This window comes from Pipistrellus kuhlii, unplaced genomic scaffold (assembly GCF_014108245.1).
Source record: "Pipistrellus kuhlii isolate mPipKuh1 unplaced genomic scaffold, mPipKuh1.p scaffold_m20_p_3, whole genome shotgun sequence".
Classification (NCBI taxonomy): domain Eukaryota; kingdom Metazoa; phylum Chordata; class Mammalia; order Chiroptera; family Vespertilionidae; genus Pipistrellus; species Pipistrellus kuhlii.
Window position 1 is genome coordinate 81,721,392 of NW_023425529.1, and position 27,090 is coordinate 81,748,481.

Consider the following 27,090-nt stretch of genomic DNA (forward strand, 5'->3'; position numbering starts at 1 on the left):
GCTCGTGCTACGGACAGGCACCAGGCAGTGTGCTCTGAGAACGAGTGGTCAGTTCAGGCTAGGTGGTCAGGTGAGTGTTCAGCTGGACCCTGACCACTGGGAGGATTAGACCATAAAGAAGGGCATTGGGTTGGGGAGAGGGAGGGAGAAAGGGTTTGGGCCAGAAGGCCCAGCCGCCAGCCTGCCCTGACCTTCTGGGCTCGCCGAGCCTGGAGGGCTGTGGCCATGAGCAAGGAAGCCGCTGGTGCAGGGGAGGCAGGACGAGTGGGCTACCCGCCACCTGGGTTGTAAAAAGAGAGCTCAGCCAAGGCCACGCTGCCCCCCCCCCCTCCGCTGACCTTTCTGCACTGCCAAGGCTGAATTAAGAGGCCACCCTCAGGAGGTCTCGTCTGCCAGAACTTGCTGGCCTGGAGCACTGGTCTGTCTGTCAGGGGAAGGGGGAAGGGAAGAACCAGACCCTGGGGACACCACCCTGTGGGCTGGGCTGTGCCTAAAACCAAGATCCAGCAAGATGTCTCTTCTCAAAGCTTCCCAGGGCAAGGGGTTCCACAGGCTCCTTGGGCAGTCCAGCGAGCGTCCACCCCATGTCTCACTAGAGGCACTCCTGCTGCAGCCAGAAATGCTTTTTTTCACTGGCAAGAGAGCTAAGTCATCACTCGAGCGACTGAAAACGGGTCACAGAACCGGGAGCTGGGAGCCAGGCTCCACCCCAGCAGCTCCACACAGGAGCTACGGGACCTCCACACGTCGGTTCCTCTACGACCTTCACCTGCCTTCTCTCTTTAAGTCCAGGCCCTTTAAAGGACTTCCCACCAGATTTTCCAACCACATTTTTACAGACCTGGGAAACTGATGTTAACGTTGGCTTAATGGAGCTCTCTATAGCTCAGTTCCCTTTTCTGTAAAACAAATGTAAAATGCTCCAGGCCCCTGTCAGCAGTGTAGTTCAGAGACCAGTCCAGGGGTAAGGAAAAGAGTGAGGCAGAGAGAAGGTTCCCGAGAGTCCGGAGGTTAGCTGCGACGCTGAAGGGTGTGGTGTTGAGAACAAGAAGCTGGAGTCTTGGGGTTGGTGGGAAGCTGGGGGGATAGGGAAGGCAGGGGTACCAGCTTGGAGGCCATCTGGGTATAGTTCTAGCGCTGCTTCTCTAGCCCACACCTGGTACACAGGGAGCAAGCTTATCAATTCTCCGTCTATCTTTTCCTGTTAAATTCCCAACACCTCAAAGGAAGGGGCCACATCTCCATTCAGGTCTACATCTCCAATACCTGGCACATATTTGTCAAATGGATGAAGAGAGTGGTGCCGTGGTCAACAAACTGAGGCTCGAGAGTCACATGTGGCTCTTTGGCCTCTTGAGTGTGGCTCTTCCACAAAATACCACGGCCTGGGTGAGTCTATTTTGAAGAAGTGGCGTTAGAAGAAGTTTAAGTTTTAAAAACTTGGCTCTCAAAAGAAATTTCAATCGTTGTACTGTTGATATTTGGCTCTGTTGACTAATGAGTTTGTCGACCACTGCACTAGGCAATCCGGATGGCTCTATCTGAAGATAACTGTATCTAGAATCCAGCCACTTCTCATACCTCACCCTGCAGGGTCCAGTGCCCGCCCCCTCCTGCCCACTTTATGGCATGGACTGTGATGAAAGCTTCTACTTGAATTCCCTGATCCCAGTCTATTCTCAACACAGTGGCCAGGGGTCCTGAGGCTAAAACACCCTCCAGTGGCCTCCCATCTCCCTCAGATTAAAAGTGTGTAACCCCCTACAATGTCCTGGAAGCGCCCACAGGATGTGTCCATTTGGTCCCCAGCTCAGCCCCTCTCTGATCTCATGCCACCCACCCACCATCGGGTCTCCTCGCTGTTCCTGGAACATGCCAGGCCCACGCCCACCTCAGGGCCTTTGTGCATCCTGTACTCTGTCCCAGAAACCCACAGGTCCTTGATGGCTTCTTTGCCATTGTCTTGGGGACATCTTCCCTGGGCACCCCACTGAAAGCTGAGATCACCTCCTGCTCACCCTTTATGCTCCAGGTCTCACTAATCTCCACAGCACCTTCTAACATAGCACGTGATCGATATACTCATGTAGGGCACTGTCCATCCCCACTCCCATGGAGGAAAGCTTCTAGTGCGGAGAGGGGCCACAGTGTTTGGACAGGTTCAAGTCTGGGACTAATGAGAGAGCATGATCCTCTCAAGGCAAAGCCACGTGCAAATCCCAGCACAATTATAGCCAAAGGCTAAAGGTGTAAGCTTGACCTTCTGGTAGGAACCTGTGGTCCCACGTGGTTAAGTGATATAGGCTGCAGGAGGTGCATTAAGCAAACAAAGCTTGATCAGGTGCATGCAATTGAGTAGATTTGAAACCTGTGAGAACATTGCAAACATCTTGACATACTTTGCCTCTCAGAATCTACTAGCTATAAAATATATATTTTATTGATTTTTTAGAGAGGAAGAGAGAGGGGTAGAGAGTTAGAAACATCGGTGAGAGAGAAACACCGATCAGCTGCCTCCTGCACACCCCCCACTGGGGATGTGCCCGCAACCCAAGGTACATGCCCTTGACCGGAATCAAACCCGGGACCCTTCAGTCCGCAGGCCAACACTCTATCCACTGAGCCAAACCGGTTTCGGCAGAATCTACTAGCTATAAAATAAAGACTCGGCTTGCAGGCTGTGGCACTGTCTCTCAATCAGAGAGGGCAGCGTCCCACCTAGTCCCAGCTTTCTTCTCTGGTCTGTCTTTTCTAATCCTTCCCTGCCCCTTCCCCCCACGACTGTGGTGAGCGAGGCACACTCCTAGAACAGGAATTTTTGTCTGTTTATTTCCTTATTTATACTTTACACCAACCATGTCAAACTCTCCGCCCACAATGAATATTTTTGTGGCCCAGCCAACATAATGGTATGTAAGAAACATTTTAATTAAAATTTTGTAACTTAATTTTTACAATATCCTGTTATACATAATTATTAATAACAAACTACAATGTTTGCTCATGACTGATTACTATAATCATGTTGCATTCATTTTCCTTACACGCAAGCTCACCATTTCTCTCCTCTAATACTAGCAGCGAATATCTTAGCAACCAATTGCCACTTCATTGTACTGACTTGTTTGGTGTGTGCAACAGGAAATATTTTGCTTTCAGAGTACAAGAAAAATAAGTTTATTTACATTATGCTTATTAATTTGTGCAGTTATTCTAGTAAGTTAATGTTCAAAAAAAATATTAATTTTATTAAAATGTCTATTATTCAGCCAGGCTGGGAGCGGCCAGGCCCGGAGCAGCCGGACCCAGAGCAGGCGGGCCCAGAGCAGCCGGGTCGGGAGCAGCCAGGCCCAAAGAAGCAGCAACCAAGCCCGGAGCAGCCAGGTCGGGAGCGTCCAGGCCCTGAGCGGCCGGGCCCAGAACAACCGGTTGGGAGCAGCCAGGCCCGGAGCAGCAACCTAGAGCTGCCAGGCCCAGAGCGGCCGGGCCTGGAGCAGCCAGGTCGGGAGCAGCCAGGCCTGGAGCAGCAGCAGCCAGGCCGGGAGCGGCAGTGGCCAGACCTGGAGCAGCTGGTTGTGGAGCGGACCAGAGCAGCAGAGGCCAAGCCTGGAGCAGCCAGGCCCGGAACAGCTTGCTCCTCGCCTGCCCACGCCCCAGGGCTGCCTCTCAGACGTGGCTGGAAACTTTTTTAAAATTTATTTTATTTTATTAAATCAATCTTTATTGTTTATATTATCACAAAGGTTCCTCATTTCTTCTCCCTTCCACCAGGTTCCCACCCCATCCTCCGCCCCCTCCCCACCCCCCATTGTACTCATCCATAGGTGCACAGTTTATGTTCAGTCTCTTCCTCCCTCCCTTTCCCCGAGAACAGTCAGTCCACTCCCCTCCCATATTGCCGACTCTACTATAATGAACCGCTATTATTGTTCATCAGGTTTTTCAATCTCCTTTTTTTGTTGTTGTTGTTGTTTTAATTAATAAACTTTTACACTTCTAAGAATAAATTTTAATTTTAAACCTTGTTTTTTTTCTGCCCTGGGAATTGAGAGCAAACTTGTTTACATGTAAACTTGCCCTTAGGCTATCAAAAGGTGTATGGCTGGAAACTTTTGGGGGAACTTGAGGGTCTGCTGAATCAAGTGGTGAAGGCTTAGATCTGGATGTGATGAGTTAGTATAGCGCTGGGGTGTTGATCTGTGAGTGTGTTGTGTGGGGTCTGGATGAGGTTGGTTGATCTATTTGGAAATGTCTTTTGTGTGAAGTGTATCTTTGGGCATGTGGAGGTATTATTGATTTGAGAAAATGCTAAGTAACTGATTTACTATCTGAAAAATTTCAAGTTCTGAAAGTTTAAAGTCTCTTGCCAAAAAGAGGTTTTAAAGCTAACACCCTAATTTTATTTTTTATTTTTATTTTTAAATATATTTTATTGATTTTTTTTGGCCCCCTCCCTCCCATACATACCCTCCCTTCCCAGAGTTTTATGTCCATTGGTTGTACTTATATGCATGTACACAAGTCCTTTGGTTGATCTATTATCTCCCCCAGATCTTCCTCCCCTCCCCACTGTAATTTGACAGTCTGCCTGTTGCTTTACTGTCTCTATATCTGTCTCTTGGTTCATCAGTTTATAATGTTCTTTATCATCCACAAATGAGTGAGGTCATGTGGTGTTTCTCTTTCATTGATTGGCTTATTTCACTCAGCATGATGTTCTCCAATTCCATCCAGGTTGCTGCAAATGATGAGAATTCCTTCTTTTTTATGGCAGCATAGTATTCCATTGTGTAGATGTACCACAGTTTTTGGATCCAATCATCTGCTGACAGGCACCTAGGCTGTTTCCAAATTCTGGCTATTGTAGATTGTGCTGCTATAAACATAGGGGTGCATATATCCTTTCTGATTGGTGTTTCTAGTTTCTTGGGATATATTCCTAGGAGTGGGATTACTGGGTCAAATGGGAGTTCCATTTTCAGTTTTTTGAGGAAACTCCATACTGTTCTCCACAGTGGTTGCACCAGTCTGCATTCCCACCAGCAGTGCACGAGGGTTCCTTTTTCCCCGCAACCTCGCCAACACTTGTCGTTTGTTGATTTGTTGATGTTGGCCATTCTGACAGGTGTAAGATGGTACCGCATTGTTGTTTTGATTTGCACCTCTCGGACAATTAGTGACTTTTAGCATGTTTTCATGTGCCTTTTGGCCTTCCTTCTGTCTTTTTTTGAAAATATTCTATTTAAGTCCATTGCCCATTTTTTAATTGGATCATTCATCTTCCTTTTATTTAGTTGTATAAGCTGTCTGTAAATGTTGGAGATTAAACCTTTATCAGTGGTAACATTTGCAAATATGTTCTCCCATGCCGTGGGCCTTCTTGTTGTTTTGTTGATGGTTTCTTTTGCTGTAAAAAAGCTTTTTATTTTGATGTAGTCCCATTTGTTTATTTTCTCTTTAGCTTCCATTGCCCTAGGGGTAGTATCAGTGAAGAAGTTCTTTTGGCATGTCTGAGATTTTGCTGCCTGTGGATGCTTCTAGTATTTTTATGGTTTCCCGTCTGATGTTTAAGTCCTGTATCCATTTTGAGTTTATTTTTGTGAATGGCTAACACTCTAATTTTAATGGAGAAAGGGGAGGACAAGCCTTCCCACCCAGAACAGGTAATCCAATTCCAACCAGCAGCTATCTTTAAACAATGTATTCATTTACATTTGAATGGCTACACCTTTTGATAACCTAAGGGCAAGTTTACATGTAAACAAGTTTGTTTGTCAATTCCCAGGGCAGAAAAAACAAGGTTTAAAATTATTAGATTTTAAAATTTATTCTTAGAAGTGTAAAAGTTTATTAATAAAAAACAAAAAACAACAACAAAAAAAGGAGATTGAAAAACGTGATGAACAATATTAGCTGTTGATTGTAGTAGAGTCGGAGATACAGGAGGGGAGTGGACTGACAGTTCTCGGGAAAGGGGGAGTGGTGGATGTGGGAAGAGACTGAATATAAACTGTGCACCTATGGATGAGGACAATGGGGGATGGGGAAAGGGCGGAGGGTGGGGTGGGAACCGAGTGGAGGGAGGAAGAAATAAGGAACCTTTGTAATAATATGAACAATAAAGATTGATTTTAAAAAAAATAAACAAATAAATAAATAAATTTGGAAATTAAAAAAAATAATAATAAAATGTCTATTATTTTATGTTAACGATTACTCATTTATTTCAGCCCTTTGTATTCAGCATGTCTCTATTGAAATAAAGCTTCGTTTCTATGAAAATTGAAGCTTTTTGTGTGTGTGTGGTTCATGTAAACTTAAACCTTGTTTATTTGGCTTGTGTTAGCCTTGGAGTTTGACGTGCTTGCTCTACACCTAGAGACTGCCTGCACATAGCAGTCTCCCAATAAACATTTGTTAAATGATTGAAAAGAGAAGATGTGGGATGTTGGTTAGATGTCCCATAAAGTGCTTTAGCTTCTAAGGGAAAAGTTCGAATTAAATAAACAAAATGACCCTTTATAGTCAAACCTCATTTCTCTAATGTCTTATACAACAAAAACATTTCTCAGGCAACAAACCAAGGAGAGAATGCTTTAGGTGCTGGGGAAATCAACTATTAGCACAATTTTAGAACACAACGAGGCCATCAAGAGTGCTAATGTTGCTAAGTGTGTGAAAGAAACAATGATCACAGGCAACTGAAGAGGCAGAAAAACGGTTGTTGATTTGGATGAAGGGGAAGCAGTTAGCCAGTGACTGCATTTCTGAGAGACTGATATATGAGCAAGCAAAGATGCTGCATGCTGACACCCCTCGATCGAGTGCTGAATGCGATTCCTTTAAGGCTAAGAGGGGGTGATTGAATAAATTTAAGAATAGAAGTGTTTATTTACAGATTATTATTGTATATAAGAAAGGTTATAACAGGGAATCATTTGGAGCTCTGGAATGGAATAATTTACATTATTTATTTATTTATTTAATTTATATTTTATTGATTTTTCACAGAGAGGAAGAGAGAGGGATAGAGAGTTAGAAACATCGATGAGAGAGAATCATCGATCAGCTGCCTCTTGCACACCCCCTACTGGGGATGCACCCGCAACCAAGGTACATGCCCTTGACCGGAATCAAACCCGGGACCTTTCAGTCCCCAGGCCGATGCTCTATCCATTGAGCCAAACTGGTCCTGGCAATAATTTACATTATTTCTAACTAGTAGCCCTGTGCACGAATCTGTGCGCCAGTAGCTTGCTGCTGCCCTCCATTAGCTCTCCGCCCACTGCGCCGCCCTCCTGTAACTCCCCCCACACCAAACACTGTACCCCCCTCATAGCTTGCTGCCCTGCCCCTCCTGTAGCTCTCCTCTGCCAGCTTGTAGCTCACTGCCCCACCCTCCTGCTGATCCGTGATCCGGTCATTACGCAGTCAGTCGTTACATTTCACAGTGTAACAACCATTTGCATATTACATCTTTATTATATAGGATGGGGGGAAATGATTTGGTTTTCAAACAAACCACTTCTCGACCAGCCTTCTAGAATGAATTAAGTTTGAGAGCTGAGGTTCCACTGTACTTCTGATTAGCCAGACAGAACTTTCAAAGTGCTTTCTTAACCTGGTCTCAGTTGAGTCTCTCTACACAGGAGCAAATTCAGATTTTGGTGGGGCCTAAAGCATCTAAAAATTGGAAGGCTCTTTTTGAGAAAAAGACCTTAAAATACTAATACAAAATTAAGTTAAGATGATTTTAGGTTAAGATGGAGATGTTCACTCTCTTGATGATGCTGATGGCTGCACAGGTGTATTCATCCATCAAAACTTATCAAACTGTCTACTTCAAATATGTATAGTTTAATGTACAGAGACTATACGTCAATAAAACTACTTTACAAATTAAAAGTAGTTTAGGGATTTGGAAGGGGCCCATGCAAGCATAAGCCTCATTTAACTTCATAGAAAACCCACCTCCCTCCCTACAAAAAAGAAATTGTACCTGTTTGCCAGAAGACGAAACAGGTCAAAAAATCTCACCCAGACCTCCCACCAGCAGGTCTAGGACTGCCTGCCTGGGAGTGAGTCCTGGCTCAGCCACTGCACGTGGCACAGAGAAGATGATGCTCCGTGAATGGGAACTCCTGGCCCCCAGAGTGTCTCCTCTGCAGCAGCCCGGCCCATGCTCATGCCCTTCACAAGGGCTGACACCCTTCCTCCAGAATTCCAGGTGACCCGCCTCCTATACAGGGAGCCCCAGAGCATGAAGACGAAGTCCCACTCAGCCCCACAACTACCTCTGACCTCTGCGCAGCGTTCAGGAGCTCTCCTACTGGACAGGCCACCTTGTCCCTGGGCAAGAGGTCAGCAGTGGGGCCGAGGAGCTAACCCCAGGGGTCTAAGTCTGGCTAAGCTGGCTGTAAATGTTTCAGATTGCATTTCTTCCCTCCCTGTCTCTGGAGCTGCACTCTCCGCTCCCTTTGCAGGCTCATCTGAGACCGCTTCCATCCAGGATCATGCTGCTTGTTGGAAGTAATGCTAGCAGTTGAGAATTCCCTCTTGGGTGGGATTGAAGTGCTGGGTTTCTGTGGGTATAACTGAGCCAAGAGGGACCGAACAGCTTCCTTCCTGAAATCAGAGTTCCTCCAGAGGTCAACCCAGCCAGTTTACTGCCTGCAGGGCAGCTGACATCTAATCCAGGCTTAGTTGCTTTCACCCTTGTAATAATAGTAACAATGATGAACACGTATTGAGCACTTCCATGTGCCAGGTATGTGTGCAAACAAAGGATGCATACTCTAACAGCTTTATCTGCACTTGCCCTTTCAATCTTTACAATAGCTTTATGCAGCTGGGGCTGTCACCTTCCCTTTACAGACAGGGAAGGTGAGGTGCAGAACTTGTTCAAGGTCACAGACCAGCATATGTTTGAGATTCAAACCCATGCAGTCTGGTTCCAGAGTCTCTCTCTTAACTATTGCTCAGCATTACTTCCGTTTAACATGGAATCGAGGTCTATCTCTCGCAGAAGCAGAGGCTGGACCAGGTGACCCCAGACGGTCTGTCTAGCCTAAGGAAGAAACTGAAGCCCATAGAGAGAATGTGATTTATTCAATGTCACAGTTTCTTAGGATCTCAGGGGCCACAAAATATCCATGTGTAAGACTTCACAATTATTCCATTATGACTGCTTTTTCCTATGGATGCCCACCCCTGGCTGGGATGGTAGCTTTCTCTGCAAGACACCATCCTGTTCCTCCTCTGTTTTGAACCCCAATTCTCTGGGTCTCTGCTTAAAGTCAATCCTTGGTAATGTCTGACTGCCCCTCACCCGGACCCAGGCCCAAGAGCCTGCCCACCTATTGTCACTCTACTCTCTCATGGAGTGTGGTACCCAGAGCTGATGGAAGCCAATGAGCTCTAAATAATGTAGACATCAAGAAGCCCACAGTCAGTGGTGGAGGCAGAGAGAAGTAGGGAGCATGTACCCTGATGTAGAGCCCTGAAACCAAAGTGAAGACAGAAAGGAAGAGCAAGGACAATCAGAAACTATTATAGTAGAAAATCCAGGAGTCAGTGGGAGGGAAAGACACCTGTATCCTGACCCAGCTCTGCTGCTAGGTGTAAGACTTCAGGCCTTCTCCCCCCTGGTGGGTGAGAGCGCATGCGAGGGCAGCAGGAGGCCAGCCTAGGCCTTGGTGGAGGCCAGTTGGGCAGCTGGGCATTGCAATGTGGCAGGTGGCTTTGGCCAACCCCAGAGAAGACCTGGGTGGGGCTAGGAAAGACACCCACCAGACTCGGGCCCATCTGTCAGAGGACATGTGTCCAACAATCCCCAGCTCACATCCACGGCCCCACCCTACCAGGGTGGGGACTGCCGATGCAGAAGGGAGCCTTGGCCTCCTCACAGGCTGATGGTAGGGCGTTCAAATGTAGGATCCACAGGTCACACACCCTGCCAACCACCCCAGGCTTTTCCTCAGCAATATATTACCACTAAAATTGCTATCCTACCTGCAAGATCCTGTCTCAGTCATTTCTGTATCTTATTTCCTCTGTATTGACTCCCTTTCTTACATCAGCCCTCCCTTGTCACATATGAAATGGCATAAAGTAAGTAAAGTGCCTGCCACTTGGCAGAAGGTCAGTAAAGAAAGCTATTATTATGCATATAGTGGATAAGGTCCTGTTATAACTGATGTTATTAGTCTTCAAAACTGGAATAGGCTGAGAACTGGAGGGCAGGAGCCTCACCACCCAAAGACTGCAGACTAGGATGGGAGGAGGCTGGCCCTTCCTCCACAACCAGCCCATCCCCATGTCCAGGGATCAGCTGAAGCCATAAACACCTGCAGGAGAAGGAGGCTATTTGTGGAGAAACTTGTGCCTGAAGCCTGAGAAGGCAGTGATTAGGGCTGACATCTGAGCTAGCACCACCATTGTCCCTGGAGGGCTCTGAGGCTTCTGGTGAAATCTTACCCTGGCTTCAAGGCCACCAGCCCAAGAAACTTGCTTGATTCTCACCCAAGTGGGTGTGCCCACTCCTGCCTCCAAGCCCAGATGCATGGGGTCTGCAGCTTTCTCACAGTCCTCAACAAAAGCCACTGAGCTCTTGTGTGACTCCCTCAATCAAATGTGAGCTCCTAAGGGCAGACAGGTACCAGTCAGCTCTATACTCAAGTACCGTTCACTGGGCACTTACTATGTGCCCTCATCCCAGGAACAACACTAAAAGGTAGTGTCCTTTCAATAAACATGTGAAAAGAACTTCAACATCATCAATCATTAGGAAAGTGCAAATCAAAACACGAGGCACCACTTCAAGCCCAAAGGATGATTATTTAAAAAAATGGAAAACAGTAAGTGTTGACAAAGATGTGAAGAAATTGGAACCCTTGTGCATTGCTGGTAGTATGTAAAATAGTGCAGCCACTGTGGAAGATAGTGTGGCAGTTCCTCAAAAAATTAAAGAATTAGCACATGATGCAGCAATTCCACCTCTAGGTATATTACCCAAAGAACTGAATGCAGAAACTCAGATACCTATACACCTATGTTCATTGCAACAGTATTTATAACAGCCAAAAGGTAGAAACACCCAAGTGTCCATCAACAGATAAATGAATAAACAAAGTGTGATATATCCTTACAACAGAGGATATAATAAAGAATAGACAACACAGATGAACTTTGAAGATACTGTGCTAAGTGAAATAAGCCCAACCCAAAAGGACAAATACTGCACAATTCTACTTCTATAAAGTACCTAGAATAGTCAAATTCATAAACAGAAAATCAATAAAAGTTACCAGGATGCCCTAGCCAGTTTGGATCAGTGGACTGAGAGCATCAGCCTACGGACCTAACGGTCTCGGGTTTGATCCCCAGTAGGGGGCTTGCAGGAGGCAGCTGATCAAACATATTTCTTCAGTGATGTTTCTATCTTTCCCTCTCCCTTCCTCTCTGAAATCAATAAAAATATATTTTAAAAAGAGAGAAGAAGTTACCAGCTGGAGGAGAAGGAAATAGGAATTTAGTGTTTAAGTGTGGAGTTTCTGTTGGGGAGCATGAAAAAGTTCTGGAGACAGATTGTGGTGATGGCAGCTCAACAATGTAAATGTATTTAATGCCACTGAACTTAAAAAAAATTATTAAAATGGTGAAATTTGCCGAAACCGGTTTGGCTCAGTGGATAGAGCATCGACCTGCAGACTGAAGGGTCCCAGGTTCGATTCCGGTTGCGGGCACATCCCCAGTAGGGGGTGTGCAAGAGGCAGCTGATCAATGATTCTCTCTCATTGATGTTTCTAACTCTCTGTCCCTCTCTCTTCCTCTCTGTAAAAAATTAATAAAATATATTTTAAAAAATGGTGATATTTATGTAACATATTCAATATATTTCCCCACAATAAAATAAACAAACATACCCCCAAAAGGTAGTATCATTATCATCCCCATTTTACAAATGAAGAAACGATGTTGAGAACGCTCTGCCCAGGGTCACACTGGCTGCTGGAACAAAGAGCGAACTGAAAGCTAGGCTCACGTCATCAGGCCTCCAGGTCATCAGGCCTCCAGAAGCACAGGTCCGGGTTCTAAGCCAGAAAGGAGAGCATGGAAGGAACTGGAAACCGAGGGTGACCAAGCAAAGGGCAGGGAAGGATTCCAACGACGTGGCAAGGAGGTGGGTAGTGGAAAAGCTCGGCTGCGGCTCCCTGGACCTGTGTCTTATCATCTCAATGATAAGAGCCCCAATTGGGTCCAGTCCCTTCTCTAAGTCTCATTAGCTGTGTAACAATCCAAAATGAGGATTCCCTTCACCTCTGGTAGTCCGTCATTACGGTGCTTTATCCAGCTCTCCCAAAATCGCCATGCAAAGTCCCGCCTTTCGGCCAGTGCTCATTCCCTCTGTCTGAGCACACACCTCCCTCCTCTACCAGCTCAAGTGCCACTTCCTTCCATTAAAATTACCTTTGATTTAATGGCTGTGTGCAATGTAAGTGTTATTAATTTACTTTCCAAAGATGTTTCTCCTGCCTCTCCCCTTAAACCATGAAATTGTTTAATCCACAGACCTCAGCCCAGCCTGGTTCAGAGTGGTGGGCACGTGTTAAAGAGTAACCGACTGCTGCCGAAACTGGTTTGGCTCAGTGGATAGAGCGTTGGCCTGCGGACTGAAAGGTCCCAGGTTTGATTCCAGTCAAGGGCATGTACATTGGTTGTGAGCAATTCCCCGGTGGGTAGTGTGCAGGAGGCAGCTGGTCAATGTATCTCTCTCATCAATGTTTCTAGCTCTCTATCCTTCTCCCTTCCTTTCTGTGAAAAATCAATAAAATATATTAAAAAAAAAAAAAAAAGAAGAAGAAGAAGAAGTAACCGACTGCTAACAGGAATGGGCAGTCTAGACCACAGGCACCTGGTCAGAGGAGAAAGCAAGGAGAAGAGAAGCAGAGAGACATACAGAGAGAGAAGATGGGCAGAAAGATTTAAGAGTCTCCGCCAGGAGGGCGAGAAGCATGGGGGTGCTGAAAGGAATGCAAGCCAAAACCGGTTTGACTCAGTGGATAGAGCGTTGGCCTGCGTCCCACTGACTGAAGGATCCTGGGTTCGATTCCGGTCCAGGACATGTACCTGGGTTGTGGGCACCTCCCCAGTGGGAGGTGTGCAGGAGGCAGCTGATTGATGTTTCTCTCTCATCGATGTTTCTAGCTCTCTATCCCTCTCCTTTCCTCTCTGTAAAAAATCAATAATAATATATTAATAAATAAATAAATAAATAAATAGGAATGCACAGAGGAAGACAGAGCCAGCCACAGGCTCTGGCAAGCAGGAGGGAGAAAGCAAGACAGCAGGGCCAGGGCAGAGCTGTTGGAGAGGGAAAGGCAGAGTGCGAGGGCAGATGGAGGAGAGAAGTTGCCCCGTGCTCACCTTCCCACACCTGCCCATGGGGCCAGAGGCCAAGGCCTGGCTGAAGGCGGTCAGAATGAGCAGCGTGTGTCAGTGCCAGGGCAAAGGTTACACAGTGACAGGGCAAAAATGAAAGCAGCCGTGAACAGGAGAGGGCTAGCAGCCCTGGCCTGGAAGCCGGTCCACCGTGTGGGAGGCTGGGCTCAGAAATAACAGGCGTTAATCTGTCCTGCGGCTGTGCATGGCATCTGCATGTCTGCCTGGCCGTCGACAGCGTGCTTCTCTGGGCTCCAGGACCAGGGCTGATTGCAGGCCTGCTCCTGTCCTCAGAGTCGGCAAGTCTAGAACCTTCCTCTGAGCACTCCAGAGGCGGTTTGTCCTTTAGCCAAGCCTTCTCCCTGCTGCCTGTTCTCAGCTCCCACCCAGTGCCCCACTGGGTCGCCACCTGGAAAACAGCTGGTGGCCTCCAGATGTGGGGAGTGTAAAGACCAGGGCTCTCAAGGGCATGGGCACAGGACCCATAAGAGTGGGTCCCCGAAGGGAGAGGGGAAGACAGAGGAGAGCAGCCTCAGTGAGATGTGTCTGAGTCAGATTGGCCCTCTTCCTCGGCCTCCCTGGGGTCCATCCCACACACTGGGCCTGAGCTCAGGGCTATATATACCTTCCAGATGGACGGGAGCCCCTGCCGAGAGCCAGCCCACCAACTCCCTGCGCAGTCCTTCCTTGGCCTAGACCTCACGCCAGGTAAGAAGAGATGAGGATAAGCCCGTGTCTGGACTCCAGCAGGATCTGTACTCACGTAGGACAGGTGCTGTGGAGCCGGGTGAGTCAGCAGCACTGACCCACCTGGGGCTGGGCTAGGCAGAAAGCTCGGCAGGGGAGAAGACAGGAGAGGTGGGAGGCTTTGTACAGCCCCCAAAGGCCAGTCAGGGCAATAGGGGAGCACTATATGAGGTAGGAGAACGGAGTTCTAGCCCCCGCTCTCTCGCTTACTACCCGAGAGACTCTGGGATAAACTCTGGCCTCTCTGACCTTCTTTCTACATCTGCAAGCAAGGGTTATCATTCCTCCTTCCCTTGAAAACGTTAAAGGGATAACTGATATTAGAGGCCACTGAGTGCTCCTGCCAGTGTAACCTCCAGGCTCCTGGGCTCTCTCCTCCTTTCAGGTTAATCTCTGTGCCATTCCCCACCCTGTGGCCTCCTGGTCTTTCTGTAGAGGGGACATCAACATGGCCAGGACAGTTCGCCAAACACCCTTTTCACCCTGCTCCACCGCCTTCTCAACAGCTCTCCTCCTGCCAAACAATTCCAACCCAAGGCCTGTCTGAAGTCCACAGACTTGGACTTGACTTGACTAAACCCAGTTGTAGGACTGTAAAGTGAGAATAGAAATATCTACCCAAACAACTAAATAAAACTAAGATCCACTCAAATATCCTTCAACAGATGAACGGATAAACAAAACGTGGTCTATCCATACAATGGAATATTAGTAAGTATCGTAAAACGAGCCAGACACAAAAAGATAAATACTGTGTATGATTCTTCCTATACGAGGTACTAAAGCAGTCATATCCACAGAGAAAGTGGAGTGCGGGGCTGCCAGGGCTGGGGTGAGTGAGAAGTTAATATTTAATGGGCACAGAGGTTCAGGGGGGATGATAATAAAGTTCTGGAGGCAGGTGGTGGTGATGATTGCACAACAATGGGAATGTACTTCATGCCACTGAACTGCACACTAATGGTTAAAAAGGCAAATACTGTATACTTTTTGCTATACACACAAACAGCTCAGCACCCAGGGTCTGGGGCATCATAGCACTCAAATAAATAAGCGTCTGCTGATTCTGCCACACGCCACCCTCTCCATGGGCCTTCCCAGAGATCCGCAAGCAGCCTCAGCTTGTTCCCTTCGCTCAATGCTTCTCACACACTTGTTTGCCAAAAATTTGTCCCTTAAAGCACGAAGACGTATCCTGCGAAGAGTCCTGTGTACAAGTCATGGCTTTCCAACCAGGGACCCTGGCAGCTCTCCAGCTAACCTACATGCCCTCCCCACCCCAGCCAACTCCTTACCCTTCTCACCTCAGGTCATGATCAATACCACCCCACTCTCCGCCAAAGGAGTGGAAAGAGCCTGGGGTCCCAGAGCCTCCGTTGCTCACTAGCTCCATTGGTGACCTATGAAAAGCACCCAATCCTACAACTGGCACCCAATAGGCGCTCCGTACATATCAGTCCTCACCTCTATGAAGCTCCCACAGGAGCCAAAAGCCAGAAGCAACAATCAGAAAAGGAGATGGTTAGATAGGAGTGGTACAGGGGGCTGAGCCAGGGCATGGGTGCCCACAAAAGTAGGAGACTAGGAGCCAAGCACAGCCATGAGGAGGGGCAGGTAAGAAGAGATGAGCAGTTTACTGGTGACTGAGGAGAAGGCCTAGTCTAGCTCGAAAGGAGCTTACTTCCCAACAAGCAAAAGAAAGAGAAGGCCTCAATGTGGCCTTGTGGGGAAGGTGAAAGCATAGAGTAGAAGGGGCTGGGAGAGCTTCATGGCTCCCTGGGCCAGTAAACAACCAGATTTGAGTTTAGTCAGTTGAATTAAGTTGAGTAGTGTCCCCACAAAATTCTTGTCCACCGAGAACCTCAGAATGTGACCTTATTAGGAAATAGGGTCTCCACAGATGTAATTAGTTGAGATAAGGTCATATTGGATTAGGGTGGGCCCCAGTCCAAGGACTGGTGCCCTTTTAAGAATATGAGAAGACACAGAGACATACACAGAAGGAGCACGTCCATGTGACAACCGAGTCAGAGGTGGGAGTGATGCAGCTATCAGCCACGGAGCAACAAGGATTGCCAGCAAGCACCGGAAGCCAGGATAGAGGCACTCAAAAGGAACCCGCCCAAGGACACCTGGATTTCACAGGTCTGGCCTTTTGAACATTGTTTGAAGCCACCTCACTTGTGGTAATTTCTTATAGCACCCCTAGGAGGCAAACACAGCCCCACAGCTGACAAAGGATCTGTGCTGAGGAGGGAGACCGTGAGAGGAAACCCCCTGGCTGGGCTCCCGGACCAGAGCCAGCTTGTTGGAAGCCAGGGTGGAGCCCTCCGTTCTCAGGGGCTGTGGCCAGTTCCAGAGACCCTCTCAGCTCCGGTGCTTCAAGCTGAGGGTCCGGGGGGTTTTCAATGGGAATGAAAGCCTGACTTGGGCCTTCCAACAGCTGCTCAGTTGTTTTAGTTTCCCAAATACCCATTCTTCCATCCAAAACCAATCCCACGTGGCTGCTGGGCAGAGTTTCTGTATCTGCGTTCTGCATCCTCAGGCGCTCAGGAAGACCGAGCCTTCCCGATGCCTCCCAGCTGAGGGCCTTTCCTGAGGAAGGCCTGCAGCACGCGGCTGGACTCCCGCCTGGACCGCTCCGCTGCCCTGTCGTCAGCTACATGTGTGGCCACACTGCACCCACCAGACTGTGAGCGGGGACTAGATCTGCCCACCACACCTGGAACACAGAAGGCTCATGAAGGAGGGCATGAGTCCAGGAAACCTCCGTGACCACCCTTCTCAGCCAAGGTGGGGAGCTGGGAGATCAGGCATATGCCTGAGGGATGGCTTGTGGGGTGTTTCCAGTATTTTACTCCTTTCCCAAGTCTCCCACTACCCCAGCTCCTCACACACTCAAAGGCTTCTCCTCAGATGCCCTCCCATCCCTTGAGAACCCAGCTCAGAAGAAAGCAGTGTCCACCTGTTAGAAGCCCCAAGAGATCATCCCCCTCACTCACTTGGAGGGAACCCCAAGGTGGCTGCGCCTCATCCCTGCCTAGTTTCTATTTCCAGAGCTGGACCATGAGGTCAGGGCCCTGCTGACCCACCCATCAGGGTCCTTACCGTACATCTTGCCCTCATCCGACAGGATGATCTTGCGCCGGCCACAGGGTGGGTAGATGGCCAGGGCCTCCTGGAAGCACCGCTCAATGTCTGGGCTCCAAACACCCTCCGCATCGTTGTCGATGGGCTTGTCCAATGCCTGACTGCCCCCAGAGACGTTGCTCCCCTCAGGGGAGTTGGGAGAGCTCCACTCGTTGGAGGTAATGGTGCCGGCCTTGCCCTCCAAGGCTCCGCTTGGAGGAGCGCCTGCTGGACCTGTTTGGGCAGAAACCACAGCATTGGTGGGAGAATGAGGTGGACCATGGGGCGGGGGTACCCAGGGAGTGCCAAGCTCTTCCTCGCCAGGCCACTCACTGCACAGGAACTTGGAGGGAAAAGGCCAGAGATTCTAGGAGACAGAGTACAATGAAAGGCCTGGGAGGATCAGAGGTCAGATCATCTCCCCTCTATAGATCTCAGCTTCCTACCTGTCAAATGAGCACTCTCTGATGGCAGCTCCAAGAACCCAGACAGGGCCGGGAAGTAGGAGACAAGGATGTTCTGGCATTAAATCAATAATGGACAAAAAGGATGAAAAACACTGTGTGCTGCCCAGCCGGTGTGGCTCAGTGGTTGAATGTCAACCTATGAACCAGGAGGTTACAGTTCGATTCCGGTGAGTGTACATGCTTGGGTTGTGGGCTCAATCCCCAGTGGGGAGAAGGGAAGTGGGTGCAGGAGGCAACCAATCAATAATTATCTCACATCATTGATGTTTCTATCTCTCTCCCTCTTCCTTTCTCTCTGAAATCAATTAAAATATATTTAAAAACAAAACAAACACTGTGTGCTGCTGACAGGAATATAAAATGATACAGCCTGTGGGAGGCAATATGGAAGGTCCTCAAAAAATTAAAAACAGCCAGGACCGGTTTGGCTCAGTGGTAGAGCGTCAGCCTGCGGACTAAAAGGTCCCGGGTTCGATTCTGGTCAAGGGCATGTACCTTGGTTGCGGGCACATCCCCAGTAGGGGATGTGCAAGAGGCAGCTGGTCGATGTTTCTCTCTCATCGACGTTTCTAACTCTCTGTCCCTCTCAATTCCTCTCTGTGTAAAATCAATAAAATATATATTTAAAAAAAAAAAAAAATTAAAAACAGAACTATCATGTGATCCAGCAATCCCTCTTCTAGGTATATATATATATCCAAAAGAATTGAAGCAGGGTCCTGAAGAGGTATTTGTACACTCATGTTTCTAGCAGCATTATTCACAATACCCAAGAGGTAGAAGCAACCCAAGTATCCTCAGATGGATAACGGATGAACAAAATATGACAATTACATACAATGGGATATTATTCAGCCTTAAAAAAGAAGAAAATTCTGTCACATGCCACAACATGGATGAACCGTGAGGATATCATGCTAAGTGAAATAAGTCAGCCACAAAAAGACAAATACAAGTCCACTTATATGTAGTATCTAGAGTAGTCAAATCCATAGAGATGGGAAGTAGCATGGTGGTTGCCAGGGGCTGGCGAGAGGAGGAGAGTTAGTGTTAATGAGTATAGAGTTTCAGTTTTACAAGATGAAAACGTTCTGGAGATCTATTGCACAACAATGTGAATATACATTTAACACCACTGAGCTATACACTTAAAAATGGTTCATATGTTAAACTTTATGTGTTTTACCACAATTAAAACTTAAAAGTATCCTACCTAATAAAAGAGTAATATTCAAATTAACCATCACTCCACTATACCCACAAGCCACACACACCAGCCAATCACAGCGAGTATGCAAATAAACCCAAACAAGATGACTAGAGCCACAGAGAGCAGGGGGGAGGCTTGGGTTTCCCTGGCAACAGAGGAAGCCAAGCTTTCCACCTGCCCTTGCCAGTCTAAGCCTTCACTCAAGACTACAAAGTTTCAATTATAGAAGAATAATAAACTCCAACAGAAAGGCCATGGAGTGAGCAGGAGGCTTGGCTCTGCTCTAGGCTACAAAGTTTCAATTGTATGAGGTAAATAAATTTCAGATACCAGGGCCTCCACTTGGGGTGGGGGTTGGGGGGGCACGGCTGGCCTGCAAACCACCACAGGCCCCTTGCCCAGGTCGCCCCATGCCCCAAGGGAACCCCCCACCCTGATCCAGAATACCCTTCAGGGCAAACCAGCTGGCCCCCACTCGTGCACCATGCCTCTATCCTATCTAATAAAAGAGTAATATTCAGATTGACCATCACTCCAACACACAAGATGGCTGCCCCCATGTGGTCAAAGATCCTGCCCCCATGTGGACACAAGATGGCCACCACAAGATGGGCAGCAGGGGAGGGCAGTTGGGAGGGACCAGGCCTGCAAGGGAGAACAGTTGAAGACCATCAACCCTGCAGAGGGGTGACCAGCCTGGCAGAGGAGGGAAGTTGGGAACAAACAGACTGGCAGGGGAGCAGTTAGGCATCAATCAGGCTGGCATGGGAGTGGTTAGGAAGGATCAGGCAGGCAGGCAGAAGTGGTTAGGGGCAATCAAGAAGGCAGGCAGGTGAGCAGTTGGGAGCCAGCAATCCAGGACTGCTCCGTGGCTGCCACCATTTCTGTTTGGATTTGTTTACCTTCTATAATTGAAACTTTGTATCCTGGATTGGAGGCCTAAGCTGGCCAGGGCAGGTGGAAAGCTTGGCTTCCTCTGTTGCCGGGAGCAACCCTAGCTTGTTCTCTTCAGCTCCATGGGTGCAGCCATTTTTCTTGGGATTTATCTTCTATAATTGAAACTTTGTATCCTTGAGTGCAGGCTTAGGGTGTGTGGAAAGCTTGGCTTCCTCTATTGCAGGGGAAACCCAAGCCTCTCTCCTGCTCTCTGGCTGTAGCCATCTTGGTTGGGGTTAATTTGCATACTTGTTCTGATTGGCTTGTGGGTGTGGCTGGTGGGCATGGCTTATGGGTGTAGCAGAGTGATGGTTAATTTGCATATCACTCTTTTATTAGTTAGGATTATTGACTTCAGAGAGGAAAGGAGAGGGAGGGGGAGAAAGAGAGAGAAACATCAATGATTATAGAGAATCAGTGATCAGCTGCCTCCTCCTGCATGTCCCCTACCAGGGACCAAACCCAAAACCTGGGCATGTGCCCCAACTGGGAATTGAACTGTGACCTCCTGGTCCATAGGTCAATGGCTCAACCACTGAACCACACAAGCTGGGAAACAAGTACACTTTCAAATGCATAGCTAACTTCAGAAGAAAAAAAACCCCTAGTAGCCCAAAATGAAAAACTATAATAATAAGCAGATGAGCTACTACTATAGTAGCTCTAGGAGGCAGGCATGAAGCTAATCCTATCTATTAAAAGAGTAATATGCAAATTGACTGTCACTGCAACACAATATGGCTGCCCCTATGTGGTCAAAAATGACTGCCGCCTTGTGGACACAAGATGACCTGCAGGGGAGGGCAGTTGGGGGGACCAGGTCAGCAGGGGAGGGCAGTTGGGGGTGATCAAGGCTGCAGGGGGGGGGGGCAGTTGGGGCAACCAGGACAGCAGGGAGGACAGTTAGGGGTGACCAGGCCTACAGGGTAGGGCACTTGGGGGTGACTGGGCCAGTAGGAAGGACAGTTGAGGGGGGGAGGCAGGCCTGCATGGGAGGGCAGTTGGGGGAGGCCAGGCCTGTAGGCAAGGGCAGTTGGGGGTGACCAGGCCAGCAGGTAGGGTAATTGGGGGGTGACCAGACCTGCAGGGGAGGACAGTTAGGGGCAACCAGGCCAGCAGGGGATGGCAGTTATGGGTGATCAGGCCAGTAGGGGAGGGCAGTGAGGGCGATCGGGCCAGCAGGGGAGGGCAGTTGGGGACAACCAGGCTGGCAAGGAAGGGCAGTTAGGCATCAATCAGGCTGGCAGGGGAGTGGTTAGGGGGTGATCAGGCTGGCAGGCAGAAGCGGTTAGGGGCAATCAGGCAGGCAGGCACACAAGCGGTTGGAAGCCAGCAGTCCTAGATTGTGAGAAGGATATCCCAGATTGGAGAGGGTGCAGGCTGGGCTGAAGGACACACATCCCCACACATGAATTTCATGCACCAGGCCTCTAGTCTATAATAATAAAAGCATAATATGCTAATTAGACTGGACATCATTCCAGACAAAGCTGGGGCTGTGAGGGAAGCCAGTGCCAGCAACTGGGGGAAGAAGGCCTACTCTTGCACATATTTCATGCATTGGGCCTCTAGTTTACAATAAAATCTCTTAGCAAACTACTAGAGACAGAAGGAACTTCTTTAACTCACCAAAACATTATCTTCACAAAACCTACTGTGATATTATGATTTATAATAAGAACTATATATTTGGTCTTTGTCCAGCTTTCTGGCAAAGAGCCTCCACAACACTTGGAATTTCCTAAGCTATGAAAGTGATGGATGAGTCTTGCTTTGTGAATGAGAGGACTCTTGGAAAGCACCTGTGGATGGGGGCTGGTGGTCAGGAGAACCAACCATGTGACTAGAAGGTTAGAACTTTCAGTGACCCTCACCCTCACCTCTGGGGAGGAGAGGGAAGCTGAAGGCTGACCAATTGCCTATGGCCGATGTATGGTCAGGGATTCAACCGATCATGCCTAGGAAATGAAGCCTCCATAAACCCCAAAAGGCAACCAGCGGGAGGGCGTGGGCAGCGAATGAGAGGAGGCACCGAGGCCTCCTGCCGTTTGCCCTCCTCAGCCTGCCGGTGCTCACCTATGCGGTGGCCAAAAAAGAAAGACAATCAAATTATTCAAACTTCCAAGAGGAAAAAAACCAATAACTTCTAAGAGAATTCAGCAAGCAAACTCAATTACATTCTCTTATTTTTAACTAGAGGCCCAATGCATGAAGATTTGTGCAAGAATGGGCCTGCCTTCCCCTGGAACCACCTTTGCTCTAGCCAGAGCCACCTTTCCTCTCCAGCCTTTCCGCCTTCCCACACTAGAGGCCCGGAGTGGCTGGGGTGGTAACAATGCAAGTGTCCCATCCCACCCCTGGCTGCTCGATGCCTGTGTATGCAAATTAACCTGCCATCTTTGTTAGGTTATTTTGCATACTCACTCCTGATTGGCTGGTGGGTGTGACAAACGTATGGTTAATTAGCATGTTACTCTTTTATTAGGCAGATCCTCACCTGAGGATATGTTTATTGATTTTAGTGAGAGGCAGGGGGGTAGAGAGAAAAACATTTATATAAGAAACATCCATTGGTTGCTTCCAGTTTGCAGGGATCAAACCCACAACCTAGGTATGTGACCTGATTGGGAATTGAACCTGAAAACTTTGGTGTACAGGACGATTCTCCAACCCACTGAACCACCCAGCCAGGGCTCAATTACATTTTTTTATACCAGAAATAAGGTATTAGACAACATAATATTTAAAAATACTCCATTTAGAAAGCAAAACCATAACTTATCTAGTGACAAGTCTAAGAACAGATGAGACCCTCAGAGAAAATCATAACTACTTGAAGACAAAACACCTAAGTAAATGAAGAGGAAATGATATGTTCATAATTGGGGAAATGTAAAGATGTTCAATATCTACAAATAAATCATAAATTCAATTCAGAGTTTTTATTAAAATCCCACAAGATTTCACAAAACTTAAGCTGATTCTCATAATATGTGGAAAGCCCAAGACCATTCTCCAACTGTCTAACTTATTATTGTCTTTACTCTTCCTTTCCTCTCCTTGGCTTCACCTTTTGCCAGACCCATTCTACAAATGTTTTCATCAGGGTTCTGAACAGACCTCTTTGTCTTAAACCCTACACATACTCCATGGGGGATCGCATGGCTTTACAACCCCACTACATGTGTTTGATTCCCAAATCTGTATGTCCTTCCTGAGTTTAGGCCTTATTAGCAAATGCCTCCCAGGCAGCTCCAATCAGACGTCCCCAAAGTTCCTCAAACTCAACATGTCCAAAATCAAATTTGTAGCTTGCCACTAAGTCCTGTACCTCCTCCTCTCCCAGGAAATGATACCACTACCCATCCAGAGACCAAAAACCTAGGAGTGCATTTTGACTTTTTCCTCTTGTCTCTCATAAACAATGACCACAACCTGACTTTCTTTCTCCTAAATGTCTTATTGAACCCACTTTTCTTTCTATCTCAGTCTTAATCCAAAGCTTCCACCAATGCTTACCTGGATAACTATGCCACTCCACCCAATCTCTAAGATCTAATCATTGCAGCTGAAATGATTTTTTTCTCTTTTTTTAAAAAAGAAATATTTTTACTGATTTTAGAGACAGGAAGGGAGAGGAAGAAAAACATTGATGTGAGAGTGTAACATCCATTGGCTGCTTCCTACACACACACACACACACACACACACACACACACACACACACTTGGGATGAAGCCAGAAACCTAGGCATGTGCCCTGACTGGGAATTGAACTGGCAACCCATTGGTATATGGGTCAACGCCCAACCAACTGAACCACATTGGCCAGAGCTGGAATGATTTTTCTACAATACAAATCTGACAATGTAACTTCCTCTACTGTTTAAAATCTTTCAATAGCTTCCCCACGATGTCAGATAAGATGATATACTCTGTAATGGGACTTTAGAAGGCCCTTCATCAACAGATTCCTGCTCTTCTGCCATACTGTCCATCCATCTGCAACATCCTCTTGACTTCCTTCTGTGCACCCATCCCCAACCTCCAAACGCAATTACCTAAATAATACTCTCAACATGCATGCTAAGCTCTTTCTCCACACCTGGAAGTGCTATCTGTAACTTTTCTCCTCATCCCCCTTATTTCATCCTTAAGTCCTGGCCAAAATGCCACTTCCTCTGGGGGGATGAGCCGGATTAGGCACCCTCATATATGCTCGGATAGAGCCCTGTGCTTCTGGCAGCCTAGCCATCATCCCAAGAAAGATTGGTCTCCTTCACCACACTTCAGACACCACAGGGACAGGGATGGTGATCTTTTTCCTAGTAAGTCCAAGCACATCACACAATGCTAGAGAACAAAAGGACAAACAAATGGATGGATATCTCGAAAGTGTTCTTTGTGAAGTAATGATTTATCTGTAGGGAGGAAGAACTGTTTGTTCTGTATCTAGTGTCAGGAAATAAAAGAAAATCTCCGTAAATGTCTGGACACCGGCATACCAGTGGGAAAGCTTGAGTTGCTGTAAATTCCTGGGGGATTTACTTTGGAGGCTTGTAAAATGGAAGTGTGATGTCTGGGAACCAAGAGACTGGTTTTGGTTGCAGTCCTACAAGCACTGTGTGACCATGATCAATCCCTCCAGTTCTCTGGGCCTCGGTTTGCTCATTTATAAAACTAAGATGAGGGTTTGCTCCCACTGTGATCAAAGGTTCCTTCTGTCCTAGCAGTATTTGCGGCTCACACCCTTGCCCACACCCTCCATGTCCTCAGGGAGCTTGCCTATCCGCTGCTCAATACATCCTGCAGACTTTCACCTGTGGCTTTGCTCAGAGAAGGCTGGGGAACTGACCTGCCATGGAGAGATGGTCCATATGATGGCCAATAAGATGACATGTTAACCTGTTTGGAGCCTGACAGTCTGCACTCAATTAGAGCTATACTGTCCACATCACGACCCTCACAATCATTACTAAGCTATAAATAAATGCCTCAACTAGAAGATCTAAAGCCCTAAATGGATCTGATAGGTACGTATATCTTAAGCCCTAATACCCAATATTAATTGATGTTAATTATTTACTATTAACATCTAAAGCTTCACATGATCTCGCGTTAGCCTAGAGTTTCTGCTAGGACCTGACACTAAACGCAGATGGAGAGTCCAGACCAGGTGGAGCATGCTGTGGAGGCCAGAAAGTTAGGGGAGATTCTGTGTGAGCCCCGCTGAGAGCCGAGGCTATGGTCTCCAGGCCTGTCCTTCACTCAAGCTGTGCTCGACCAGCAGATGAAATGAACTAATCCCGGGTTCCGCAGAAGTTGAGGACAGGGCAGCCCAGCAGAACCCCAGACCTAAGTAGAAGCAGACTTGAGCCAGACGCTGCCCCATGAGGGAGGTTTTCTGAGGACCTGAACTCCATGTCCCCAAGGTTGGGCCTGTCCCAGCAAAAGCAGGGCAGCGGGTCACGCAAGGCCCTGGGCCACGGGATTCATTACCGAAATGGAGTTGCTCCCAGCCCTGTGTGGCCTGCCCCCACCTCCTGGTCTAGACGCTCCCACCCTCATCACCCACAGCCAGGCCTGGCAGCGAGCTAGTTCCCTCACTAGGCAAACCTCCCACAGAGCCTCTGCCCCTCAGCGAGGAGAGTGGGGGGCCGGCCAGTATCAGTCCAGAAAAGGATCCTCACTCCTCTCCTCCTTCCCCAAGTGTCCACAGTGACCCTTGGGGCCTGCCAGACTGAGAGCTGGCGGGGGGCCTGGGCTGGGGAACAGATGGCATCATTAAGCCCGGGCCATGTGCCATGACCAGAGAAATAAAAATAATCCCTGACTTGGCTCCCAGAGCCTGGCCACTACCCACCCAAAGGCTACCAGACAGTCCACCCAATGCAAACTCTAGGCCCAAACAGCACTCAGCACCATCCTAGGGGCCACAGATGCTGGTTACTGAGGAATTTTCAGAAGGTTCATGAACTTATAAGCTTTTAGTCCAATCTTTCTAATAATAAGAACAACAAGTTCCTCAAAACCCCATTCAGGACAGGAAGGGAAATGGAGAAACTGAAGCTCAATGATGGCAAATAATTTGCTCTAAGAAACTGGGGAGACCAGGCCTCAGACCCTGAAGTCCTGTCCCCTGCCTGTCCTTGTGACACCCACCTCCTCCTTCGGGAGCCTCTGCAGCCATTGGTGATCTCTAGACCTCATCTAACTCCCATCAACGTCTAGAGCTTCCAACACGCAACTCAACACATGCAGAAAAAGTGACTGCATGTGCTCCCTTGTTTCCCCACTGGACTGTGAGCTCCTTGAGAATATAATCATTTCTCGTAGATTAGAATACCCCACCACTCCTGCCTCTGTGTTGAGAATTTAGGTAGTAGATGTCATCCTTAGGAAACTGATTCTTCCACTGATCCCCTTCCCTGGTCAGGAACAAATCTACTACTAACTTCCTTTAATACAATGTTTCTAACTCCCTGGGGGTCAATACTTATCCTCCTAAATAATAAAAGCATAGTATGTAAATTGTCCCCTCCACCAGGAGTTGGTTTGAGAGTTCAACCAGGGGGTGGGGCCGGCCGGTGGAAGGGAGGGAGGCACCATCCAGCAGCGGGCAGCTGCTAGGGACCCTACTAGTGAAAGAAATTTGTGCACTGAGCCTCTAGTACCATTATAACCTCCTCTCTATGCTCTCTCAACCCAAATTGGAAGTGATGGACAGTGATACTCAGAAAAGTTTGTAAGACTGGCCTAGTGTCATCTAGAAAGTTAGAAAGAGACAATTAGGAGAGAGCCTGAGTCTCCTTCCCTATTAAGATAAAAATGGTTCTCTCTGCTCCTCTTCTCCTCACTGATTCTAAGAGCTCTGGGATCTAGGGTAAAGGTTCCAGCCACATCAGGATTCTCATGAACTGTGGGCTTTGAGATCCTGCCCACTGATACCTCAGCTTTCAGTCTGCTGCTTCCCTCCTGAGACCCTCTGAAAGAGCTACCTCCTCCACCTCAGTGGCTCCTATAACTGAGAAGCTTGATGGAAAAAGAGAAGTTGAAGCTTCCTTCCAGGAGACCCATCCTAATCTTCGAAATACATTTGTCCCAGAGGTATAAAGATGTATTAATAGAAGGCGGGGCGGTGGCTAAAGTAATTAGGCTCCTC

General features: G+C 47.8%; 1 protein-coding gene across 5 annotated transcripts in view; it reads right to left on the reverse strand.

Annotated features, from left to right (window-relative positions):
* Positions 1-27,090, reverse strand: part of TEAD4 (TEA domain transcription factor 4) — a 66,590-nt gene that overhangs the window by 29,223 nt on the left and 10,277 nt on the right. For all 5 annotated transcript variants that reach the window (XM_045588360.1, XM_036454507.2, XM_036454508.2 and 2 more), the window contains exon 2: positions 17,296-17,550. In XM_045588360.1, the coding sequence (XP_045444316.1) occupies positions 17,296-17,550 (255 nt within the window). The remainder of the gene's footprint in view (positions 1-17,295; positions 17,551-27,090) is intronic.